This window comes from Pseudochaenichthys georgianus, chromosome 20, assembly GCF_902827115.2.
Source record: "Pseudochaenichthys georgianus chromosome 20, fPseGeo1.2, whole genome shotgun sequence".
In the NCBI taxonomy this organism is placed as follows: domain Eukaryota; kingdom Metazoa; phylum Chordata; class Actinopteri; order Perciformes; family Channichthyidae; genus Pseudochaenichthys; species Pseudochaenichthys georgianus.
In genome coordinates, this window is record NC_047522.1 from 24,092,677 (window position 1) to 24,115,244 (window position 22,568).

A 22,568-nucleotide genomic window follows, 5' to 3' on the forward strand; every position below is an offset into this window, starting at 1 on the left:
CTAGTTCTAGACTCCTAATACTAGACTCCTGGGGCTAGACTCCTAGTTCTAGACTCCTGGGGCTAGACTCCTAGTTCTAGACTCCTAGTTCTAGACTCCTGGTACTAGACTCCTAGTTCTAGACTCCTGGGGCTAGACTCCTAGTTCTAGACTCCTGGTACTAGACTCCTAGTTCTAGACTCCTGGTGCTAGACTCCTGGTGCTAGCCTCCTGGTGCTAGACTCCTAGTGCTAGACTCCTAGTTCTAGACTCCTAGTTCTAGACTCCTGGTGCTAGACTCCTGGTGCTAGACTCCTAGTACTAGACTCCTGGTTCTAGACTCCTGGTGCTAGACTCCTAGAGCTAGACTCCTAGTTCTAGACTCCTGGTGCTAGACTCCTAGTATTACACTCCTGGTGCTAGCCTCCTGGTGCTAGACTCCTGGTACTAGCCTCCTAGTGCTAGACTCCTAGTGCTAGACTCCTGGTGCTAGACTCCTGGTGCTAGACTCCTAGTGCTAGACTCCTGGTACTAGACTCCTGGTGCTAGACTCCTAGTGCTAGCCTCCTGGTACTAGACTCCTAGTACTAGCCTCCTAGTGCTAGACTCCTGGTGCTAGACTCCTGGTGCTAGACTACTGGTGCTAGACTCCTAGTACTAGACTCCTGGTACTAGTCTCCTGGTACTAGTCTCCTGGTACTAGACTCCTGGTACTAGACACCTAGTACTAGACTCCTGGTGCTAGACTCCTGGTACTAGACTCCTAGTACTAGACTCCTGGTGCTAGACTCCTAGTACTAGACTCCTGGTACTAGTCTCCTGGTACTAGTCTGCTGGTACTAGACTCCTGGTACTAGACTCCTGGTACTAGTCTCCTGGTACTAGACTCCTAGTACTAGACACCTAGTACTAGACTCCTGGTGCTAGACTCCTGGTGCTAGACTCATAGTACTAGACTCCTGGTACTAGACTCCTGGTGCTAGACTCCTGGTGCTAGACTCATAGTGCTAGACTCCTGGTACTAGACTCCTGGTGCTAGACTCCTGGTGCTAGACTCCTAGTACTAGACTCCTAGTGCTAGACTCCTAGTGCTAGACTCCTAGACTCCTGGTGCTAGACTCCTGGTGCTAGACTCCTAGACTCCTAGTGCTAGACTCCTAGTGCTAGACTCCTAGTGCTAGACTCCTAGTGCTAGACTCCTAGTACTAGACTGCTGGTGCTAGACTCCTGGTGCTAGACTCCTAGTACTAGACTCCTAGTGCTAGACTCCTAGTGCTAGACTCCTAGACTCCTGGTTCTAGACTCCTGGTGCTAGACTCCTAGACTCCTGGTGCTAGACTCCTGGTGCTAGACTCCTGGTGCTAGACTCCTAGTACTAGACTCCTAGTGCTAGACTCCTAGTGCTAGACTCCTAGACTCCTGGTGCTAGACTCCTAGACTCCTGGTGTTAGACTCCTGGTTCTAGACTCCTGGTGCTAGACTCCTAGACTCCTGGTGTTAGACTCCTGGTTCTAGACTCCTAGACTCCTGGTGCTAGACTCCTGGTACTAGACTCCTGGTGCTAGACTCCTAGACTCCTGGTGCTAGACTCCTAGACTCCTGGTACTAGACTCCTGGTGCTAGACTCCTAGACTCCTGGTGCTAGACTCATAGTGCTAGACTCCTGGTGCTAGACTCCTGGTGCTAGACTCCTAGACTCCTGGTGCTAGACTCCTAGACTCCTGGTACTAGACTCCTGGTGCTAGACTCCTAGACTCCTGGTGCTAGACTCATAGTGCTAGACTCCTGGTGCTAGACTCCTGGTACTAGACTCCTGGTGCTAGACTCCTGTGTGTGCAGTGTGCTCTGCATGTGTGACCATTACAGAGGGTTTCATCCCTCCATATTCTATCTATCTTTTCTTGGTGTCTTTACTCTTTGCTTCCCCGCAGGAGAAGCGACCTCTTATTGGTATTATAAACTAAGAACATATGATGCTTTAATATCATTCTCTAGTGTCTTTACTGCTTCCTTTCGGTGTCTGCACGACTTGCTTTGTCTCTTTTGTCAGTAATATATTGGAGAAGAAGAAGTAACCTCCTTTTGTTATTACAAACCAAGGACACACAAAGCTTTTGAATGTATTTTTCCTCATTGTGTCTGCACTGCCTGCTTTTCCCTTCTCTCAGTGATATATAGGTGCAGACGCGAGGTGAGGCGCTCTTATAGCAGGGCATTATGTCCCTCAGCGGGGGAGACGTCTACTCCATCGCTGCCAGCTTCCACGTCTAGAAATGGCGGCTGCACACTGATCATACCCTCATTACAGTTGTTCACTTTCTCCTTTTTCACTCTTATTTTTTCTCCTGCGATGCACTCACTGCTCTTTAAGTGCTTTAAGCTCCGCGGCAGTCTCCACTCTGAGCTGTTAACAACCACCTTTTCAACAGTCACGAGATGATTTTATGCAAACTTCTCCAACAGAGATCGATCCAGCTCCATTACCTCCGTTTCATTCACTCACTATACTTTTGATACGAGTGCCTTAAATGTCTTTTCAATGGAAAATAAGGCTCTTAACATAGCTTAGGGATCAGAGCGGCGCTGACCTCACGTTATTATTATTCACCGATGGCGTGTGAAAGTAGCATTTCTTTTTTGCTCTCATCTCTTTTAGGGAGAAAGACAATTCGATAAAGACGCCTTTTAGTCATTCAGAGCCACAGATGATCTCTTATGTCCCAGGAAATTCACATTCTGGAGATTATCTTTATTAAATATAACACCCAGACTGTAAATTGTCCTTTTTCTTACATGAATATGTCTGAATAATCGGATGAAAGATGACTACATTTAGGTTTCAAGGCTTCTTCAAGGTACAATCTATTACAAATAAGGCTATAATAAAAATCTACCCTCCAATTTCAGAATAAAAGCTCGGTTATATGAATGAAAATGGATTTGAAGAGGGCTTCTTGGAGGACCTCAAAGGACTCGAACAACCAATGGAAAGAGGCCTCGTCACATTGCACGTTGTTTCAACTCTGACAGGAATACAAATCAGCTGTTCCTCCTTTTACGCACGTCTTTAATTGTCCTCAAGACTTTTGGATATTCGTTGCCTTCTACGGATGAATACAAACGCTATTATCTGAGCATATCCAGACCCTCCTTTAACTCCAAGAGTTATTTGGACAGTAGGCCGTCTCGTCTGTATTCGAAGGCAGTAAATTCAACACATTTTTGAGCGCCGAGCTGCAGTCTTTTCGGCATTTCACTCCACTATGTAGAGAGTGGGTGAGCTTTTACACACCGATCTGTCAGCTTTCAGGGAGAGGCGCATGTGGCGAAGTCTCACATCGCCCCGACCTTCCCAAAAGCTCTGTGGCACAAACCGGCCTCTGATAGTTTGGTGAGATTATAGAGGAACAGAAGAGGGTCTGACGCTGAAGCTTCAAAAGAGGCAACACACCCACATGGAAAAATATCCGAAAATATCCGAAAATATGACCGTAATGTAGCCGAAGGAGAAGTTACTCGAGAAACAAAAGAAGACCCGAGTCGGGAAAACACCTTTTCTGCAGCATAAACATCAATTTAAGCAGCGCTAAACAATAATCAATCCGTGCTACTATTAAATAATAAAAGCCCTGAGCGAAGGTAATCTCTGTGAGATTGGCTGAACTGCAAGGTGTAACCATCGAGTCCGTTTCCTGTGCTTTTGATCTGCAAACAGACCGAGTACGAAGTGACATTATGGTCGTGCACCTGCTCACTCTGTGATCCCTCACCTGTGATCTAAGCCTTCTATAAAGCCCTCTGCAGAAGCACGTAGACTCCACCTCCTGACGTCTCAGCCGTGCTCCCAGGCAGTAAAGATAAAGGATGAGGAGTTCCCCACCTGCAGACAGGAAGTGGGGAGAAGTCCCTCTGCGAGACACACACAGGCCGGATTGTTCCTCCTCCTTTTATTTAGAAACCAACAAACTCTGACCTCCTCTGCGAGTATGATGATGGTAGCTGGATATTTGGAGGCGGAAGTGGGAAGTAGTGGAGTACAAGTACTTCGTTACTATACTTAAGTACATTTTTCTGGTATCAGTACACTACTTTCTACATGTTGAACACAAATACCTGTACTTTCTACTTCTCACATGTTGAACTCAAATACCTGTACTTTCTACTTCTTACATGTTGAACTCAAATACCTGTACTTTCTACTTCTTACATGTTGAACTCAAATACCTGTACTTTCTACTTCTTACATGTTGAACTCAAATACCTGTACTTTCTACTTCTCTCATGTTGAACACAAATACCTGTACTTTCTACTTCTTACATGTTGAACTCAAATACCTGTACTTTCTACTTCTTACATGTTGAACTCAAATACCTGTACTTTCTACTTCTTACATGTTGAACACAAATACCTGTACTTTCTACTTCTCTCATGTTGAACTCAAATACCTGTACTTTCTACTTCTTACATGTTGAACTCAAATACCTGTACTTTCTACTTCTTACATGTTGAACACAAATACCTGACTTTCTACTTCTTACATGTTGAACTCAAATACCTGTACTTTCTACTTCTCACATGTTGAACACAAATACCTGACTTTCTACTTCTCACATGTTGAACACAAATACCTGTACTTTCTACTTCTCACATGTTGAACTCAAATACCTGTACTTTCTAATTCTTACATGTTGAACACAAATACCTGACTTTCTACTTCTTACATGTTGAACTCAAATACCTGTACTTTCTACTTCTTACATGTAGAACTCAAATACCTGTACTTTCTACTTCTTACATGTTGAACTCAAATACCTGTACTTTCTACTTCTTACATGTTGAACTCAAATACCTGTACTTTCTACTTCTCACATGTTGAACTCAAATACCTGTACTTTCTACTTCTCACATGTTGAACTCAAATACCTGTACTTTCTACTTCTTACATGTTGAACTCAAATACATGTACTTTCTACTTCTCACATGTAGAACTCAAATACCTGTACTTTCTACTTCTTACATGTTGAACTCAAATACCTGTACTTTCTACTTCTTACATGTTGAACTCAAATACCTGTACTTTCTACTTCTCACATGTTGAACTCAAATACCTGTACTTTCTACTTCTTACATGTTGAACTCAAATACCTGTACTTTCTACTTCTTACATGTTGAACTCAAATACCTGTACTTTCTACTTCTTACATGTTGAACTCAAATACCTGTACTTTCTACTTCTTACATGTTGAACTCAAATACCTGTACTTTCTACTTCTTACATGTTGAACTCAAATACCTGTACTTTCTACTTCTTACATGTTGAACTCAAATACCTGTACTTTCTACTTCTCACATGGTGAACTCAAATACCTGTACTTTCTACTTCTTACATGTTGAACTCAAATACCTGTACTTTCTACTTCTTACATGTTGAACCCAAATACCTGTACTTTCTACTTCTCACATGTTGAACTCAAATACCTGTACTTTCTACTTCTTACATGTTGAACTCAAATACCTGTACTTTCTACTTCTTACATGTTGAACACAAATACCTGTACTTTCTACTTCTTACATGTTGAACTCAAATACCTGTACTTTCTACTTCTCTCATTCTCCAAACAGCTGGTTCCTTTAGTCTGAATGTGTGTTGGTGCGTGATCATTATTCTTTAGAGTCACTGCGTGCCTATTGGTTGGAACACGATCCGTGTATCCATCACTTCCTGGTCTTCTCTAAAGAAGAGGGACCAATGGAAACGTTGTCATGTTGCCGTTGTTCAGCATGGAAACATTCATTAGCTAACAATGACATTATTGTTCTATTAATATAAAGGGAGGTCAGGTACTCTTTAAAGCAGCTGCTAGTGATGGGTACTTTTTACTGAAGTACACTTCAAACCCATACTTCTTACTTGAGTAAAGAAGTTTAGTCAGTACATCAGTATTTTTAAGTATCTGTACTTCTACTTGAGGAAAGGATGTGTGTACTTTTGCCATCTCTCTCTTTACAAACCAACATACAGGACGAGCATAACGTCTGACCTCCTCTGAGAGTAATACGATGTGATGATTTTGTTTTGATTCTTTCCGTTAACTGTCAAGTAGGAACTAAGTATTTTTTTGTAGGTTTTTGTGTTTCTCTTATTTTTCTACAATGCCGTTATGATCGGCTGTGAATAAGAACATATGAAGGACGGACCACCTATTTCTTTTTTCCTAATATAAGATTATTTTCTTCTCCCTGCTCCCTTTTGGGGTACGGTGTGTTTATAGAGGCATGTTTTGTAAATAATTGTTGCACATTAAGTTGTGCATACCGTGAACAGAACAAATAAAAATGAAATGTGTGGGACGTGTTCCGACGTGCCCCCATACATCCCACCTTAAACAATGTTCCAGCTTCTTGTTTGCAGAGCAGAAATGTATTAGTTCTCCAGGGTTTTATTTGCAGTGGCAGGACGGGATTAGTCCCGGCTTACCGAGCTGTACACAGACGAGCAGGAGAAGGAGTCTTTGGACTGTGTGAACCCTGGTGGAGCGTGAAAGAATGTGACCGGCTGCCATTTAAATACACGCGAAGGAAAAACAAGGGGGAACGATGACAAACTGAGAGCTGTAGAAAATCAATATAGAAACAACCAATATGTGACGTGTAAATGAGCTGCTTCTCCTTTGTTTACTTCCAGAACAACGTGACATCACTACGATAACTATATCAACACGTTGCATGTGATAGGCTAAAGGGGCGGGACATCACTATGTGGTTAACCAATCACAACAGAGCCGACCAGCTAACCAATTAGAGCAGAGTGGGCTCTGCTTTCAGACGGAGGGTGAAAAGAGGTGCTGCAGTACAGGGAGTACATATGAATACACTTGAACATCAGCAGGAGAGAACTCTTTAAAGTAGAGACACTACATACTGATATACACCTGAACATCAGCAGGAGAGAACTCTTTAAAGTAGAGACACTACATACTGATATACACCTGAACATCAGCAGGAGAGGACTCTTTAAAGTAGAGACACTACATACTGATATACACCTGAACATCAGCAGGAGAGAACTCTTTAAAGTAGAGACACTACATACTGATATACACCTGAACATCAGCAGGAGAGGACTCTTTAAAGTAGAGACACTACATACTGATATACACCTGAACATCAGCAGGAGAGGACTCTTTAAAGTAGAGATACTACATACTGATATACACCTGAACATCAGCAGGAGAGGACTCTTTAAAGTAGAGACACTACATACTGATATACACCTGAACATCAGCAGGAGAGGACTCTTTAAAGTAGGGACACTACATACTGATATACACCTGAACATCAGCAGGAGAGGACTCTTTAAAGTAGAGACACTACATACTGATATACACCTGAACATCAGCAGGAGAGGACTCTTTAAAGTAGAGACACTACATACTGACATACACCTGAACATCAGCAGGAGAGGACTCTTTAAAGTAGAGACACTACATACTGATATACACCTGAGCATCAGCTGGAGAGGACTCTTTAAAGTAGAGACACTACATACTGATATACACCTGAGCATCAGCAGGAGAGAACTCTTTAAAGTAGAGACACTACATACTGATATACACCTGAACATCAGCAGGAGAGGACTCTTTAAAGTAGAGACACTACATAATGATATACACCTGAACATCAGCAGGAGAGGACTCTTTAAAGTAGAGAGTAACAGGAGTTAATGAGGTGACTGCCTGTGTCAACAATAATGGAAGACAGTCTAGTTGGAGATGTGTAAGAGAGCCACTGTGTTGATGGGAAATGTGAGTCTGATTATCACCCAGAATGCACTGCGTCTCTCGCTCGATGACCCCTTCCTCCACTGACTCTGAAAAACACCTCGAGACGTCTTCATTCATGTTTTTTTAACAAGCAGAAACTCCCTGAGAAACTTCAAATGCTTCAAATCCCCTTTATGGCGGCAGCTTCATAAAAAAACCGCTGGGCTCTCATTCCTATGTTTATGATTTGTTTAGCCTGAGTGGCGGCTTCTGTTTGGGATCCCTGGGACAAAATGTGGGTAATGGCTATTGACCTGCATTAAAAAACGCCTTTGATGTGTAATCAGTAACAGGTTAAAGGGGACAGACAAACATGGAGGCATGGATGAATGGGTTTCGCAAGTGTTTCAAGATATTATGTTTTTTTGTTGAAGATCAGGCAGTATTTTAACACACACACATTTTAGCCTTTACAGACCATTTACATGCACAGAAACTTTTATAAGACACTGCAGGAAAGCATAATAGGGCCTCTTAAATCAGCTGGATCAATAAATCAACACACTATGCAAAGCCTCCTCTCATCCCTATCCCGTATTCCCCACGTCTCGCATCGATTATTATGCAGACCACAGACACTAAACTAATCGCCGTGAAGCGCCATCAAACATCCAGACGACAGCCAAGTGTCGCTTTTGTTTAGCTTCCTTGTTCCTTCCAGGCGATAACTTTGATCCATTTCCTGGATTAGTGAATGGGATCTGTGGAAAATGATTGCTATCAATTTTGATCCGAGCTCTTCCTGTTTTGTGATAAACTTGTAATCGGGTGGAATCCAAGGTGGAAAATGTGGCACAGGAAATGCTGAAAATGTACACATATGCCTGCCGTCTGTATTTTACAAACCACCCGTGGAAATAACAAACATATACGTGTCAGTTCGGTGACAGGCGTTGTTTTGCAGATATCATTAAGGCAGATGAGAAAGAGGAACGCCTACGCAGCGTTTCGACCAATCAGAAGTGACTATCACACGCTCAGGTGGTTAGTGTGGTTGCATTGGTGGTGTGATTAAGCTTTACCTCCATTTCTTTATAGCCAGGGGGTGAAAACTCAAAGCACTCATTACTAAGATACAATCAGTGTCCTTACTTTAATGAAAGCAAAGGGCTGCAGAGATCATGTTGGAGCACATATCTTGTTGCTAAGAATTATATTTAGCTGATTCTCTGATCAAGTCGGTGCATCAGACTGTTTTACAAGCCATTCAGTGTGATCGAAATGCGGATCTGTCGCCGTGGTGACACGTGTTTCTGACTGCTTCAGAAACAGTAACCTGGAATCCAACACATCACAAGTCACTTGTTAGACGCTTTCATCCAAAGCGACTCACGTACTCAACACTGAGGGCGATCCCCACAGGAGCACTTTGGGGAGAAGTGTCTCACAACGACATAATAATAATAATAATAATTCCTTACATTTATTATAGCGCTTTTACATATACACACATTACACATATATCATACATGCAATGGTCAGAAACTGTGGACATGCTGACTGCAGTGGGGTTTGAACCTGTGCCCCCCTGATCCCAACACCTACGGTTAACCCACTGCACCACACACCCCCAATACAATTAATGATATGCCACCGTTTCGCTTGTTGTTAAGGGGTAGTTCTGTACACAACCTGTGGAACCAATAGTGCTTTCTGTGGCGCTGACGGGAGATATTTAAGTATGAGAAATAAACCGTGTTTCAAACTTGGAGAAAGACGTTGGAAGGAATGTGCATTTACCAGACAAAGAGGGAACAAATGATATCCAGAGTCTGACTCGTGCCAAAGACAAGACATCCGGATATCTTGGTCTTTCTTCCATCTTTCTCTGGTGACTACTTTGACTTAAAAAATCAATCAGGAAAACTACATTTCAGGGTTAAAAACAAATAACAATCTGCATGCACATTCTACCGATTGTACAGAACATGAGAAGCGCTTATTCCGTTTCTTGCAAGGTGTAAGAAGAGAAGATCTGAATCATTTTAATATCTCTGGGAGACGATTAGCTTAGCTTAGCACAAAGAGTGAAAGCAGGGAACCAGAAGAGGTAACTGTTATGTCTTTCCTGGGTTTTAGGACTATTGCTTTGCCCCAAGACTTCCTCGTGTCTACATTGGATGCCTGGTGATCTCAGAGTGACGTAGGGATGTAGCGATGCCAAAAACTCACGGTATGATAATATCGCGATAAAAAGCCCACGGTACGGTATTTATCGCGATATTGAAAAATAAAGGAAAAAAATGTGAATTTTTTTGTAATTTTTTTTTTTAACTTGAATTTTTTTTCTTTATTCAATAATAAATGAGCATGTCCACATTTCCAGGTAGAAGCTGGGATGTTTGGGCGTTTGCAAACTCTCTCGCTTGGTACTGATGTTGCTGGGACAGAGAGATATGCTTTGGCCATGGGTGACAGCAGTGGGTCAAACTGTGCATTGTTGCCAAGAAGGTGAGGCTTATTGACAGGGCGAGATATAAACTGTTGGTACTTGTCCATGTCTCTAGGTGTGTGCATGTAGCCCTGTAAATGATCTCAATGGGACCAGCTGGTTGAATAAAGCATTTATTTACCGCGATATTCGATATATCGTTACATCCCCAGAGTGACGATAAGGAGCATAAACAGAGCCAGACAACTTGTTTTATGCTAAACTATAGCGAACCCCCTTGGATTGAAATGTATTCAACAGCCTAAAGGTACCACTTCTTCACGGCGTGTCCTCAGAAACTGTGTGTACAGTTCTGTCTGAGAGTCAACAGCCACGTGTCAATGAGTGCGAGCCCTTCCCTACTCCGCTTGCAAAAGATTGCGATGGCCAGCGCTGACTCACCTGCGGAGTAAATATCACAGAAACCAGCCCCCCGCTCTCCACTCACTCACCTCCTTCCCCACCCACTGAGTTCACCCTGCACTGCAGTTCAAAGTGGCTTTGCCTGTCTAGCCTTGGCGTTTAATGTTTAAGTATTGGGAGCGGCTGGAGAGTGCAAATAAAATGTCTTTACAGACTCCGGGGCACGCTGAGGGCTGTGATTCCAGATACTGTATTGTGAAATGTCCCATTGTGCTCCACGGAGGAGCCCGGGGCACCTGAATCTGTTCAGCTGACTCCAGAATGCTCGATGCGTGCGGCTTAGATAAACCACTTAGAGGAAATATTATTCAAACTTTCTTATGCTGACAAAAGAGTACACATGTTCCCGGGACAGAAGGCAGTGTGTCCGCGAGATTAAGTGTTTGTCAGAGCGGGAGAAAGGCTTGAATGCAGACCCCACCTGCGAGAGAAAATACGGCTTTCTGTGGAGCAGGAAACTCTCAGGAAAACAACACAGAAAGCCTGACACTACTTATATGTTTGTGCGTGATTATTCTGTAGTTCTAATCCGTCTAACAATGTTACAAAACATTCAGACAGGAGGAGGCTTTAAAGCAGTAATTGGGGGACTTACACTTACACTCAAGCACTTCTAGTTGCTTCTCGCTCATGCTTGACAGAAACTGTGGCACAAGAAATCAAACAAGGGTGTGGATTCGGTCTGATCTGAAGCGTATCTCTCAACCCTACGTCGGGCTGAAGAGGGAGCTGTTTGAAGGAAGCGTGTGCAGATAAAGACGTCTCGCGGTGGATGAAAGGTCATGTTGTGTTTTTGTACAGGTTTGTGACAAAGAAGGAAAACTGATGAGTCATTGTCACGCCTCACGCGGGATTAGCCATCACATGCAACGGGCTGCTTAATATGAATTGTGTAATGCCCCCAATCCCTGCAGAATTATTTCATTGAATCAGCCTTTGTTTTGCTGTGTCACCGTCATATTGCAAAGTCAATGGGAATGTAACCGTAGCAGAAAGTCACACGGCAAAGAGCTCTTTGATAGCTGGCAGTGCGACGTCTTACCCGTCCGTACATGGTGTCGTTTCAGAACAGGGTCAATCAGAAGGATGTAGACTCCTCGATGTCCCGCTGAATCAGTCTGCAGTGATTTCCATCCACCGAACTCCACCCATAGCGCTGCAGGAGGCCCAACCCAAACAGTGAAGTGTAATGTTTCCTCTGTTGGACGAACTCGAGTTCAGATGCGGTCCGTCGCGCCAGCACACCTCGCTCTCTGGCTGCATTATTCATCGCGTGTGTGCATTATTCATGTCTCCTGGTTCGTTTATTCAAGGCTGTGTAATCACAATAACTGCTTTTATCATCCCGTCCTTTTCTGGGACGCCTCACCTCTTCCTGTCCGCGTGGTTCTGATGGGTTTGTGTGGCGTGCCAGGTGTTATCTCAGACTCTGACCCGAGGCCACACAGCGCCTCCGGGGTCCCTCAGGGAACCGCACGCGCCCTCAGACCGGTGTTTGAACAGCACCTCTGCTGCAGAGCGACGGTCCAGGGAAGACGTCTTCATGACAGGTAGCAGAAGACTGAGGGAATCCAGAGAGCTCTGCTTCTGCCACGTGCACAAGCCCAAGTCTTCAGCCAGGACCTGATGTTCGCGGGCTCACCGAGCGGCAGGTGGTCTCACCTGGCACAGGCCGAACCAGCAGACTGGAGGTCAGCCAGAGAGCTTTAATGAGACTGAAGCCGCACCAAAGGCTGGCAGCTCTGTCCTCGCGGCCTGCAGAGCACCCGAGCCACACTGTCAGCGGGATGAGAGCGGAAGGTGCTCCTCTTCCTGTAATCACTCCGACAGGAACACGGGTTGCTGTCACACACATCCTCTGCCTTCAAGACACATCTCACCTCTCTGCTTTCGCCTGAACTAAAGTGTGTTTCAGTTTCAATCATCAATACTGACCAACTTGGGAATCGGCTCCAATCACAGGAATATAAGAGTGTGTGTGTGTGTGTGTGTGTGTGTGTGTGTGTGTGTGTGTGTGTGTGTGGCTTGCTGATTGAAACAATATCTAATATCAAAAACCCCTCTGCTGTGAGCACCAGAGGAAGTCACACACACACACACACACACACACACACACACACACACACACACACACACACACACACACACACACACACACACACACACACACACACACACACACACACACACACACACACACACACACACACACACACACACACACACACACACACACACACACACACACACACACACACACACACACAGTGAATACAGTGGTTGCGGCTTAATCTGCGCGAGAGGTGGACTTTGGAAGGAGTCATGTGGAGCAGAGCCTGTGCGCGATCACTGGCCCATAACAAATGCATGCAGGACATGGCAGGCTCTCAATCTGGAGCAGGCCACCATGCGTCCTCTCCTGCTTCCTCCGTGCTGCCTTTCCCAACCTTCGTCCTGAAGAAGTCTGCTTCAGGATGGGAGTCAGAGATATAGTGTCATGATGTGGATTAAAAAAAGATATTAAGGAGATATTAAGATCATAGCAAGCAGCCCAACATGGCGCTGCACAGATATCAGTGCAGGTTTATTTTCGAGTGTATTAAGAAAATAGAAGCGTGGAAAGAGAAAGCGAAACCTTGGTTCGATGGGATGTGTTAGACTTTAAAGACCAAATGGTCCAACACGTCTCCAAAGTCATCTCCATGCGGATATCCACGATGTTCTTAACATGATTCTCCAGATAAGAAGTCGAACACTCTCCTTTAGCACTTTGTACAGTAGCTAAACTGTTAATTGTGTTTATTTATTCATCTGGTGGATACGAGGTCACGGCAACATCCTCCAGCAGGAGTGCGCAGTGCGCGTCCACGAGTAGTTCTATTCTCCATGTGCATTCTGTGCGGAAAGTTATCCCAGACGCAGTTCAACACACACGCACGCACACACACACACACACACAAATCACTTCACCTAACTGCTTCAGATTGGATTCAGCTCCTGTCTGTCCTTCTCTGTGAAACCTTGGAAAATGGGAGGGTGAAAAAAAGAGGGTTTTATAATTGATGTTTTCCCATGGAGTAGCCCCTCCTCCCCGAAACACAGGCTCACCCTCAGGTGGAAGAAATCTTTTAAGGTTTTTTTGTGGGATAACATCAGGAGGGTTTGTCTAGGCGAGCCAATCAAATCCCTCCCCTGCTATAGATCGGTGCTATAATACAAAGCAGTAAAAGCGGTTGCCTCACACAGCCGGCTGCAGCTCGACCAGAGATCCCGTGGCTTTTAATTCCCTCACTACTTTTTTTTTTTCCTCCTTCGATGTGCCCCGTTATTACCATTTGTCGTTCATTTCCGCACCTGCCACAGTAGAGACCGGGCGAAAGGCGAAGTAGAGGAAGAGACAAGGACATTTCGAGAGGCAGACGGTTAGAGAGATACAGCGCGTGAGATCTTTAAAAAAAAGAAAAGAAAAAGAAAAAGGACACAAAATGCTGCTGTGGACCAGACTCGTATTGGTCGGTCTCATCTGCTTGTCCTTGGCTTCCTCTGGGATGGGATGTGGACCGGGCAGGGGGTATGGAAGGAGAAGGCACCCGAAGAAACTGACACCTCTTGCCTACAAGCAGTTCATCCCCAACGTGGCGGAGAAGACCCTCGGGGCAAGCGGAAGATACGAAGGCAAGATCACCAGAAACTCCGAGCGATTTAAAGAACTGACTCCCAATTATAACACAGACATCATATTCAAGGATGAGGAGAACACGGGCGCGGACCGGCTCATGACTCAGGTAAGGAGACAGTAATATGTGGTTCCCTTGCTCTCCACCATCACTGCGCACTGCCACAGCCTCCCTGTCAGACCTTAAGTGGAGTGAACTCTTCACACCGAGCCTTTTCACTTCCCTGTAAAAGCTTTATATGCGGGGACTTTGCAGAAAGGGTTGCAGGCAGCTGGATGTAGAAATCCAGCTGGAGGAGAAGTGATGTGCACGCGGACAGTCAGGACACTCGGCCTTCATGATTGTGACAGTGTATTTAAAATATTAATGTGCCACTCTCCTCATATCTATATGTGTATCTTTGTGAGGCTTTATTTCTTATTTCCCGCCGCGCGCACTCCTACATGTCAGTCAGGGAACGCATGTATGTGTCGGTCATTTAAATTCTTTATTCTAAGAGCTGGTGGATGCGCACCGCTTCAGACAGCCGGGGTTATTCAAGCATGGCGTGGCTCATACAGACATGTCCTCGCGCAGGCTGCTGTAATGTAGCCTTTCGCGTGGTGTGCAGCAGTGCATGGAGCAGTGACATGTCTTGAGAGGGTTCAGGACTTCACATGGTGGGACTCAGCTGGGGCGATGGACCCTCATTGATGATGACATCTTTATTGTAATGCTGTTATCAGTGCAGACATAAGACGGGCTCGCAGGGCGATGGAGATGTCTTTCTGCTGCAGGAGGGGAAGCCGCGTCTCTCCGGCATGAGCCTGACTTTTAGCACTCAGATGCCGGTGAATTATTAAAGGCGCGTGGGTGATATTGGCTCAGTAATAATAAAATGCCGGTGGTGGTGATGAAGCCATGCGCGCTCCGAAGTCCCTGAACCCGTGCCTCGCGCCATGCATGAGCACGATGAAATATTCACTGTGCGTGCGGTCTGTCTCCCCCCCCCCCCCCCACCTACATCTCTTCTGACACAAACCTAGAGCTGCTCATACGGGACATTAAAGGGGGATGCGATGCCCAACCTGGGGCTTCAGGGTAATCCAGCAGGAAAGATGGATAGTGTAGTTAATGCATGTCTGGGATGTTGAGTAACATGTGGATGCAAGGCTTTTAATCTGAGCCGAACACACCACCTGCTGTATAAACAGCTGTGTTTACAGGTCTGTGAGGGATAATGCAAACGAGGTGGGAGTCTGTCGGAGAAAGGTGATTATTTAGAGCTGAAGTTTGGATATTTAGGAGCTTTTGGCGGCTGGTTTTTTGGTGAACAGATTCGCTTATTTGTTAGTTTTGGTTAATCGTCCACTTTGCACTCCGTTCACAGAAAGCACAACAACAGGCGCTAATGTGACGTGTGCATAACAGGGGCTTTTTGAGGCTCCCCTCACTGATCTTGGAGATGCAATTTGAACTTATGACCTTTGGGCAGCGGGGGGCCAGAGTAACCTAAAACAGGTGAAAGTCTTCTAATCGTGCATGACATTGTAAATCCAGCAAATTAGGCTTTGCACGTCCAGAAGAGCGGCATGGCTGTGCGGGAGGCGGCTCTGCCAGCGGCATAAGCATTATCACATGGGGAGTTACGCTGTGCCACGGCTTTACGCATGCACCTCTTGCGGTTTTACGCACAGAATTTTACGCATGAAAATAGTAGACTTTCCTTGTTATCTTTGGTTCTAGAAAATAGATGTCGTAGTGTTACATGAAACGTGTAAGATGATTAGTTAACTTCACTGAGGTCCAGCCAAGACTGTAACATGCGAGGTTTGAAGGGAGCGCGGAAACAGCTGACTCAGGAAAGTTGCCAACAGAGGCGTTTTACAGACAATTAAAGATAATGATCCATCAATACAGCGTTTAATCCACTAACGGCAGCTTAATGGTTATAGTATAATACTGCGTGCTTCGATTGCCTCTTGAGGAGAGGTGAGTTTCTTAATCTCGTAAATTCAACGAGTTCCTAAAGACACCTTATAAAGCCGAATAAAGTGCTCCAGTAAAACCCTTTATTCCCCGGCTAGCTACTTCCTCATACTCCTCCTCCTCCTCCTCCCCGCAGCTCTGTTGAGAGTCTGTGTCGGGACGCTTGTTTGCACTGACAGGTAGCTGATAAGTGTTTCCGAACCAAATCATTTGTGAACAGATTAAGAGGAGGCTGCTGAAGAACCTCACCCCGCACGAAGCGTCCTGCTGGGCTTCACGTGGCTGCGCAGACTCTGGCTTGATTTGCGGCACACGACCGAATGAATTAATAAATAGGTTAAGCTTTACGGCTCTTGACTCCGACAATCCCACACAGAATGTGGGGGGGGGGTTCTTTTTGGAAAACGGGGGCTGGGGTTTTTCCTTTTTCGATATATATTCAACACATTCTACAAGTGTGATATCCTCATAAAACAGATATATGTGGACGAGTTTTTGGGCTTGTGTGAACATTCCTGCGCATAAAGGGCCGCTTCTCTCCGTGCTGAGGATATCTCACAGGTCTGTCAGTCAGAGGAACAGCCAGACTTAAGGAGGCATGTCACGTCTGCCAGGCTGTGCAGGAGAGGAAGAATGAAAGCTCCCTGAAAAGAGCCTTTGTGATGTTTTATTTGACATATTGCTCGAGTGTCGGGAAGAGTTGTCTTGGAGAAGGCCAAGCATCTTCTTTCAGAGAGAGGACATTTATTTATAGGCCAAACTCCAGCTGCTCTGATCTCACCTTCATATCATCTGCATATCAATTATTGATTTAAAGCAAACAGACAACCCAACAAAGGATTTCGTTCATCCCGTGGCCTAATACAAGCTCATGAATCTGTAATGCGTGTTCAAAGACACGCTTTTTGGGGAGAAGAGGATGCTTGTGCTCGCGCCTTTCCAAGACCACGAGACCCCATGTGTTACAGGCCAGTGAAGCGAATGCGGTGCCTTATCAATATTTCATCACGCTCTCCTATCCGAGATGTGCCCTCTGCTGAGCTCAGAGATTCAGACTCAGAGATTCAGACTCAGGGATTCAGACTCAGAGATTCAGACTCAGAGATTCAGACTCAGGGTTTCACCTCAGGGATTTCTAATCGTTGAGGGCTGCGGAAATCAAGCAGATGTGTTGCGCGTGGTCCAGTTTCATTCTCCTTCATTCTTCCATCAGAGGTGGATGAAGTGTCCAGAAGAGTTGCTTAAGTAAAAGCAGCAGTGCTACATGTGTTCCAAGTAAAAGTCCTGCATTCAAAATCTTACTTTAGTAAAAGAATAAAAGTATAAGCATCGAAATGTACGTCAAGTACCAAAAGTAAAAGCACTGATTATGCAGAATGGCCAATTTCCGAAAATGTTATACATTGATTTACTGATGATTATTCACGTCTATTTAGTCACAGCTGGTAGGGGCGGAGCTACACTAATTTAATAATTCATATATATTAAGTATAGCTAATAACCTAAAGCTAAAAGCAACTTTCAAATAAGTGAAGTGGAGTCAAACTTCACAATTGGTTTCTAAAATGTACTGGAGTAGAAGTATACCGTATTATTTAAGTACAGTACTTAAGTAAATGTACTTTGTAACTATCCACCACTGCTAAAGATGAATACTAAATATATTGTAGTCAATAAAAAGCACCTGTTACTTGTTGCAAAAGCACTTGCTGCGTTTAATTCAGACGTGTCCATGTTACGCATCTGCACGAGCCACCCAACATGTCTCCGTCTCTGCACAGATCTAATGGTGTGAGTGGAAAAGTGGCTTAGTGGCAAAGGCTGCTTTTAAATCACACCTTTACGCATCTTAAAGTTGCCGTCCAGCGGACTAGCCGGTCCATTATTCTGTCCCGCAGAGATATAAAGACAAGCTCAAGTTGTGTGAATGCAAAAGTTGCTTAGTGGCAAAAAGCTGCTTTTAAATCAGACTTTCTCCACATGTCACGCATCTAAAAAAAGAACTTCCATCCAGATGACTAATTGTTCCATTTCTCCGTTCCTGCAGAGATGTAAAGACAAGCTGAACTCTCTGGCCATCTCGGTGATGAACCAGTGGCCCGGGGTCAAGCTTCGGGTCACGGAGGGCTGGGACGAGGACGGGCACCACTTCGAGGAGTCGCTCCACTACGAGGGCCGAGCCGTGGACATCACCACCTCGGACAGGGACAAGAGCAAATACGGAACTTTGTCCAGACTGGCGGTGGAAGCGGGATTCGACTGGGTCTACTACGAGTCCAAAGCGCACATCCATTGCTCCGTGAAAGCAGGTGAGGATACGAGATGAGAGGAAGTGGCATGCGTAATGTGGCTGAGGGAGGAACAGAGAGGAAAAAGTCAGCTTTATTTCCGTCAGGTGGGATTTAAAAAAAGAGCAGGTGCAGATAGACGTGTGCAAAAAGAAAACGTCCAGGTGCGTCCCACGTGTCCAACAACATCTGATTTCCGTAAGAAAAACGCGTAAAATGCGATAAAATCTGTCTTTATTTGCGCTTATATTGACCAATAACCCCAAATAATGAATAGTTAATTCATTTTTGGGTTTCAGAGGGGTGTAATTGGAGTCTAGAGATTCATTTTGACACATTTTTTGTGTTACGAAATAAATTCCTATGATGAATTCTGGCGCGTTATTTCCTGATCGCCCCACACCGTCTCCTGGTGGGAAACACGACTACAATCCAACCGTGTGACCTAGAAACATCACGTTATACTCTAAAATAAAAATAAAAGTAAGGAAGTTTCGAGGGGTTTGAAGTTATACATTTGATTTACGACGAAAAAACGAATAAAATCGAGCTTTTTCTTTCGGACTTAACGTGAAATCGAGGTTTAAATATATGATTTGTAACATGTTGGCTACTTCTTGGATAGCTTTCCAGGCCCAAGGCACACCTAGGAACTATATTTCTCCACGCTGGCGGATGATCCGTGCTCTTCCCTCTCTTTATTGATAAATCCCTTACTTATCATTCCGCACACTCGTCTTGAGATCACAGCATGGCTCTGGCCGACGTGTCATCGGGGGTCATGCGACTTTACCAAAAGGATTTGCCCGAACAATGTTGAATTGGTTTGGGGTAAATCTGGTGCTCGGTTGTCACCTTATTTCATGCTCGGGAATCTTAAAAGAAGATTAAAAGCCCCCCAAATTGCGAGCAGGAAACCCCCTTTTTCCTGTGTGCGGGACAGTGTGATCCTATAGAGACTGGTTGGTATGTGAAGAGCTCCACCAAGGCCAACATTATTGTCATGAAGCCTGACAACAAAGCGCGCGAGAGAGAGGGCATTGATGTTGCACAACAGACAGCATTTAAGAGTGCCTCATTTAAATTCAAATCTACGACTCGAGAGGCTTGGAAAAGTGGCTCCGCTGGGTCAATAGTAGTTTGTGAGTCGCCTATTTGTGTGAATTGTCACATGGAGGTTTCTGCACCTGAGTAAATATGGGACGAGAAGCTGGGAAAGGCGTAAGTGTTCTTTACCGATCCACAAGCTGATTTAGAATAACAATGGCCGCTCTTTATTGGGTTTTTTAATTAAGAATAGATGAGCCAAGGCTTTCACTTTTCTCCGTCTCAGACAACCAAAGCCAATACGCATTTGGCACGGAGCAGCAGACATCATTATGCAAAATGCATACGGCCCACCGTGATGTGCAGGAAACTACAAATACAAGCAGGAAAAGGAAGGTTATTGAATGGCTTTGAATAGGGGGGGGGTCCTGAGCTGTGACGGCACCTGCGAGTTTATTTAGTTTAAGGTGCAGGAAGAAGTATTCAGAGGCTTTACTAGAGTACGCTATTGTCAAAAGTCCTGCTTTCACAATCCTACTTAAGTACACAAACATTATCAGCAATACGCACTTAAAGTGAAAAGTAAGTAATTAGTTATTCTGCAGAAAAATGTCCTTTGTGTATTTAATTATATTTATATATGTGACAAACTTTATGAACATTGTACGCGTTGAATTTGTTTGTTTTTGTTTGTAGATGTTGCAGTAAACAAATACAATTTAAAAAAAAAAAAAGGTTATTTAAAGGGCGGATCCTAAATCAAACTGGACTCTGTAATGTGTAGGTATAAAAATAAGTTTTAAAGTGCAGTTTTATGAACATTTTATTTAACTTGTTTTATATAATGTGCAGTACCATAGTGGAATAGTTGATAGTCTGTTTTATGGTGTTCAAACTGTATTTTAAGCAACACAATGTTTTATTTTTAACAGAAAACTCAGTGGCTGCAAAGTCAGGCGGCTGCTTCCCAGGATCCTCCACGGTCACCCTGCAGGATGGCACCCAGAAGCCGGTCAAACTCCTCCAGAGCGGGGACAGGGTCCTGGCAGCGGATGCGCACGGAAACCCGATGTACACCGACTTCATCATGTTCATAGACCAAGACTCGACCACCAGGAGGCTTTTCTACGTGATCGAAACTGAGTCGGGGGAGAAAATCACCCTCACGGCAGCTCACCTGCTGTTCGTGGGTCAAAACAACACCGACAACACGGATGAAATGTCGGCAGTCTTCGCCAGTCAGGTCCAAACCGGACAGACGGTGTTCGTGTTTGACGCAGAGAGACGTCGACTGGAACCAGCGTGCGTAAAACGGATTTTTACGCATGAATACGAGGGCTCTTTTGCACCGGTGACCGTGCAGGGAACCGTGGTGGTGGACCAGGTCCTTGCGTCCTGTTACGCAGTGATCCAGGACCACGACCTGGCGCACTGGGCTTTGGCACCAGTCCGGTTCTTCTACTGGGTGAACTCGTTGCTTTACCAGCGTCCAACCAGTGCCCAACCCGATGGGGTGCACTGGTACTCCAAGATCCTTTTCCAGTTAGGAACATGGCTCTTGGACAGCCACTCGATCCATCCACTTGGGATGTCAGTATACACGAGTTGAAACCTCTAGGAGAAGACTTAAAAATGTAGGACACATGAACTATTCAGTAGATTAAAATAAATAATAATAATAATTAAAAAAACGAACAATAAGACAAAAGGCCCCCAGTGGAGACGGGATATTTATTTCAGTGACTTTTTCCATGTGTCCCCCTTTCAAAGAATGAATGGAGCCTTAAAAAAGTTTCTCTTTGAATAATTTATTCTCATGTGAACTCGCTGCCGTCACACACAAATGGATTCTGAGACGACGGGTGTGTGTGAGCAGCAAATTGTGCATAATCTATTTTTGTATATCTCAAATGCAAAAAACTGAAAAAACAAGGAAAAAAAAAACATGAAAAAATGTCGCAAAGAGAAAGAAGAAGAGTAGAAAAGGAGCTAACTATTGACAGGTTGTAATGTTCATATGTGCAGAAATATGTGTGCAACTGACTGTTATATTTTGGGGAGAAACAAACTTCGCGGGGTTCCATAAATTATATTTTTATACACAGAATTGTAAATTAGATTTTGACAGATCGCTACCGAATCACATTTCGTTATTTGAAATAGTGTAAGATATGAGAATATATTTTAATTTAAATACAGTAGTTGGGAAAGTATTGGAAAAAATCTTGTACTGCTTTGGTTTATTTTAAGAATTGTATTATGTTGGAAACTGTTGGTTTTAAGTTGTCGGAGAGGGACAGATATTCTGCCTCATGTCTGCATTTTTCTCTGCTTTTCCTTTCTGTTGTGTTTCTATTTCTCCTGTTTTCTTCTGAGAAAAATATTAAATGCAGATTCTGACAATTCAGTAAAATCGTCAACAAAGTAGAAACAGTTTCGTTAAATAAATTAATAAGTAACTCCTGTAAATGTACTAAAACAAATGTATTTTTCTTTTCATATTTTGTAATAGGGAAATAGTTTTATAGAAATGACCTGCGGCAGATGCAAAGTTTGGATAGTCTATATATAGCCAGACCATAACTTTCATAACAGGGCGATGCGTCAAAATGTCTAGAGTTTATTATTTATATGTTTATTACAAAATGAGATAAAGAAAATCTTCAAACTTGCAGTTGTTACATGTCTTTGTCTGAGTGGGATTCACAGAAAAAAACGAACATTTTCCGCTCAAATTAAAGTCTAAAACGAGTTGTTGGAACACAGGTTTGTATTTTTGACGAGTTTTCTAACGAACACAGCTTTATTCGTGGTATAATTAGCATATACCACGTCGTTTAAATGCTAATTGGATTCGTTTGGGAAAGCTACAGCAAACAATTTCGCCCTCTGTTTGCGAAAGGCTTTAACAAAATGGAGGAAATATGGCGC

The 22,568-nt window shown here is 44.1% G+C and overlaps 2 protein-coding genes across 2 annotated transcripts in view; one reads left to right on the forward strand and one right to left on the reverse strand.

Moving 5' to 3' along the window:
• Window positions 1-11,848, reverse strand: part of rnf32 (ring finger protein 32) — a 92,669-nt gene extending 80,821 nt beyond the window's left edge. Inside the window, exon 1 of the mRNA XM_034108352.2 lies at window positions 11,700-11,848. Coding sequence (XP_033964243.1) covers window positions 11,700-11,711 — 12 coding nt within the window. The 5' untranslated portion in view covers window positions 11,712-11,848. The remainder of the gene's footprint in view (window positions 1-11,699) is intronic.
• A 2,071-nt stretch (window positions 11,849-13,919) lies between these two features.
• Window positions 13,920-22,250, forward strand: shha (sonic hedgehog signaling molecule a). Its single transcript, XM_034108871.1, has 3 exons — window positions 13,920-14,442; window positions 18,350-18,611; window positions 20,570-22,250. The coding sequence occupies exons 1-3, from the start codon at window positions 14,143-14,145 to the stop codon at window positions 21,244-21,246; spliced, it is 1,239 nt and encodes a 412-aa protein (XP_033964762.1). The 5' UTR covers window positions 13,920-14,142; the 3' UTR covers window positions 21,247-22,250.
• The last annotated feature ends 318 nt before the right edge of the window (window positions 22,251-22,568 follow it).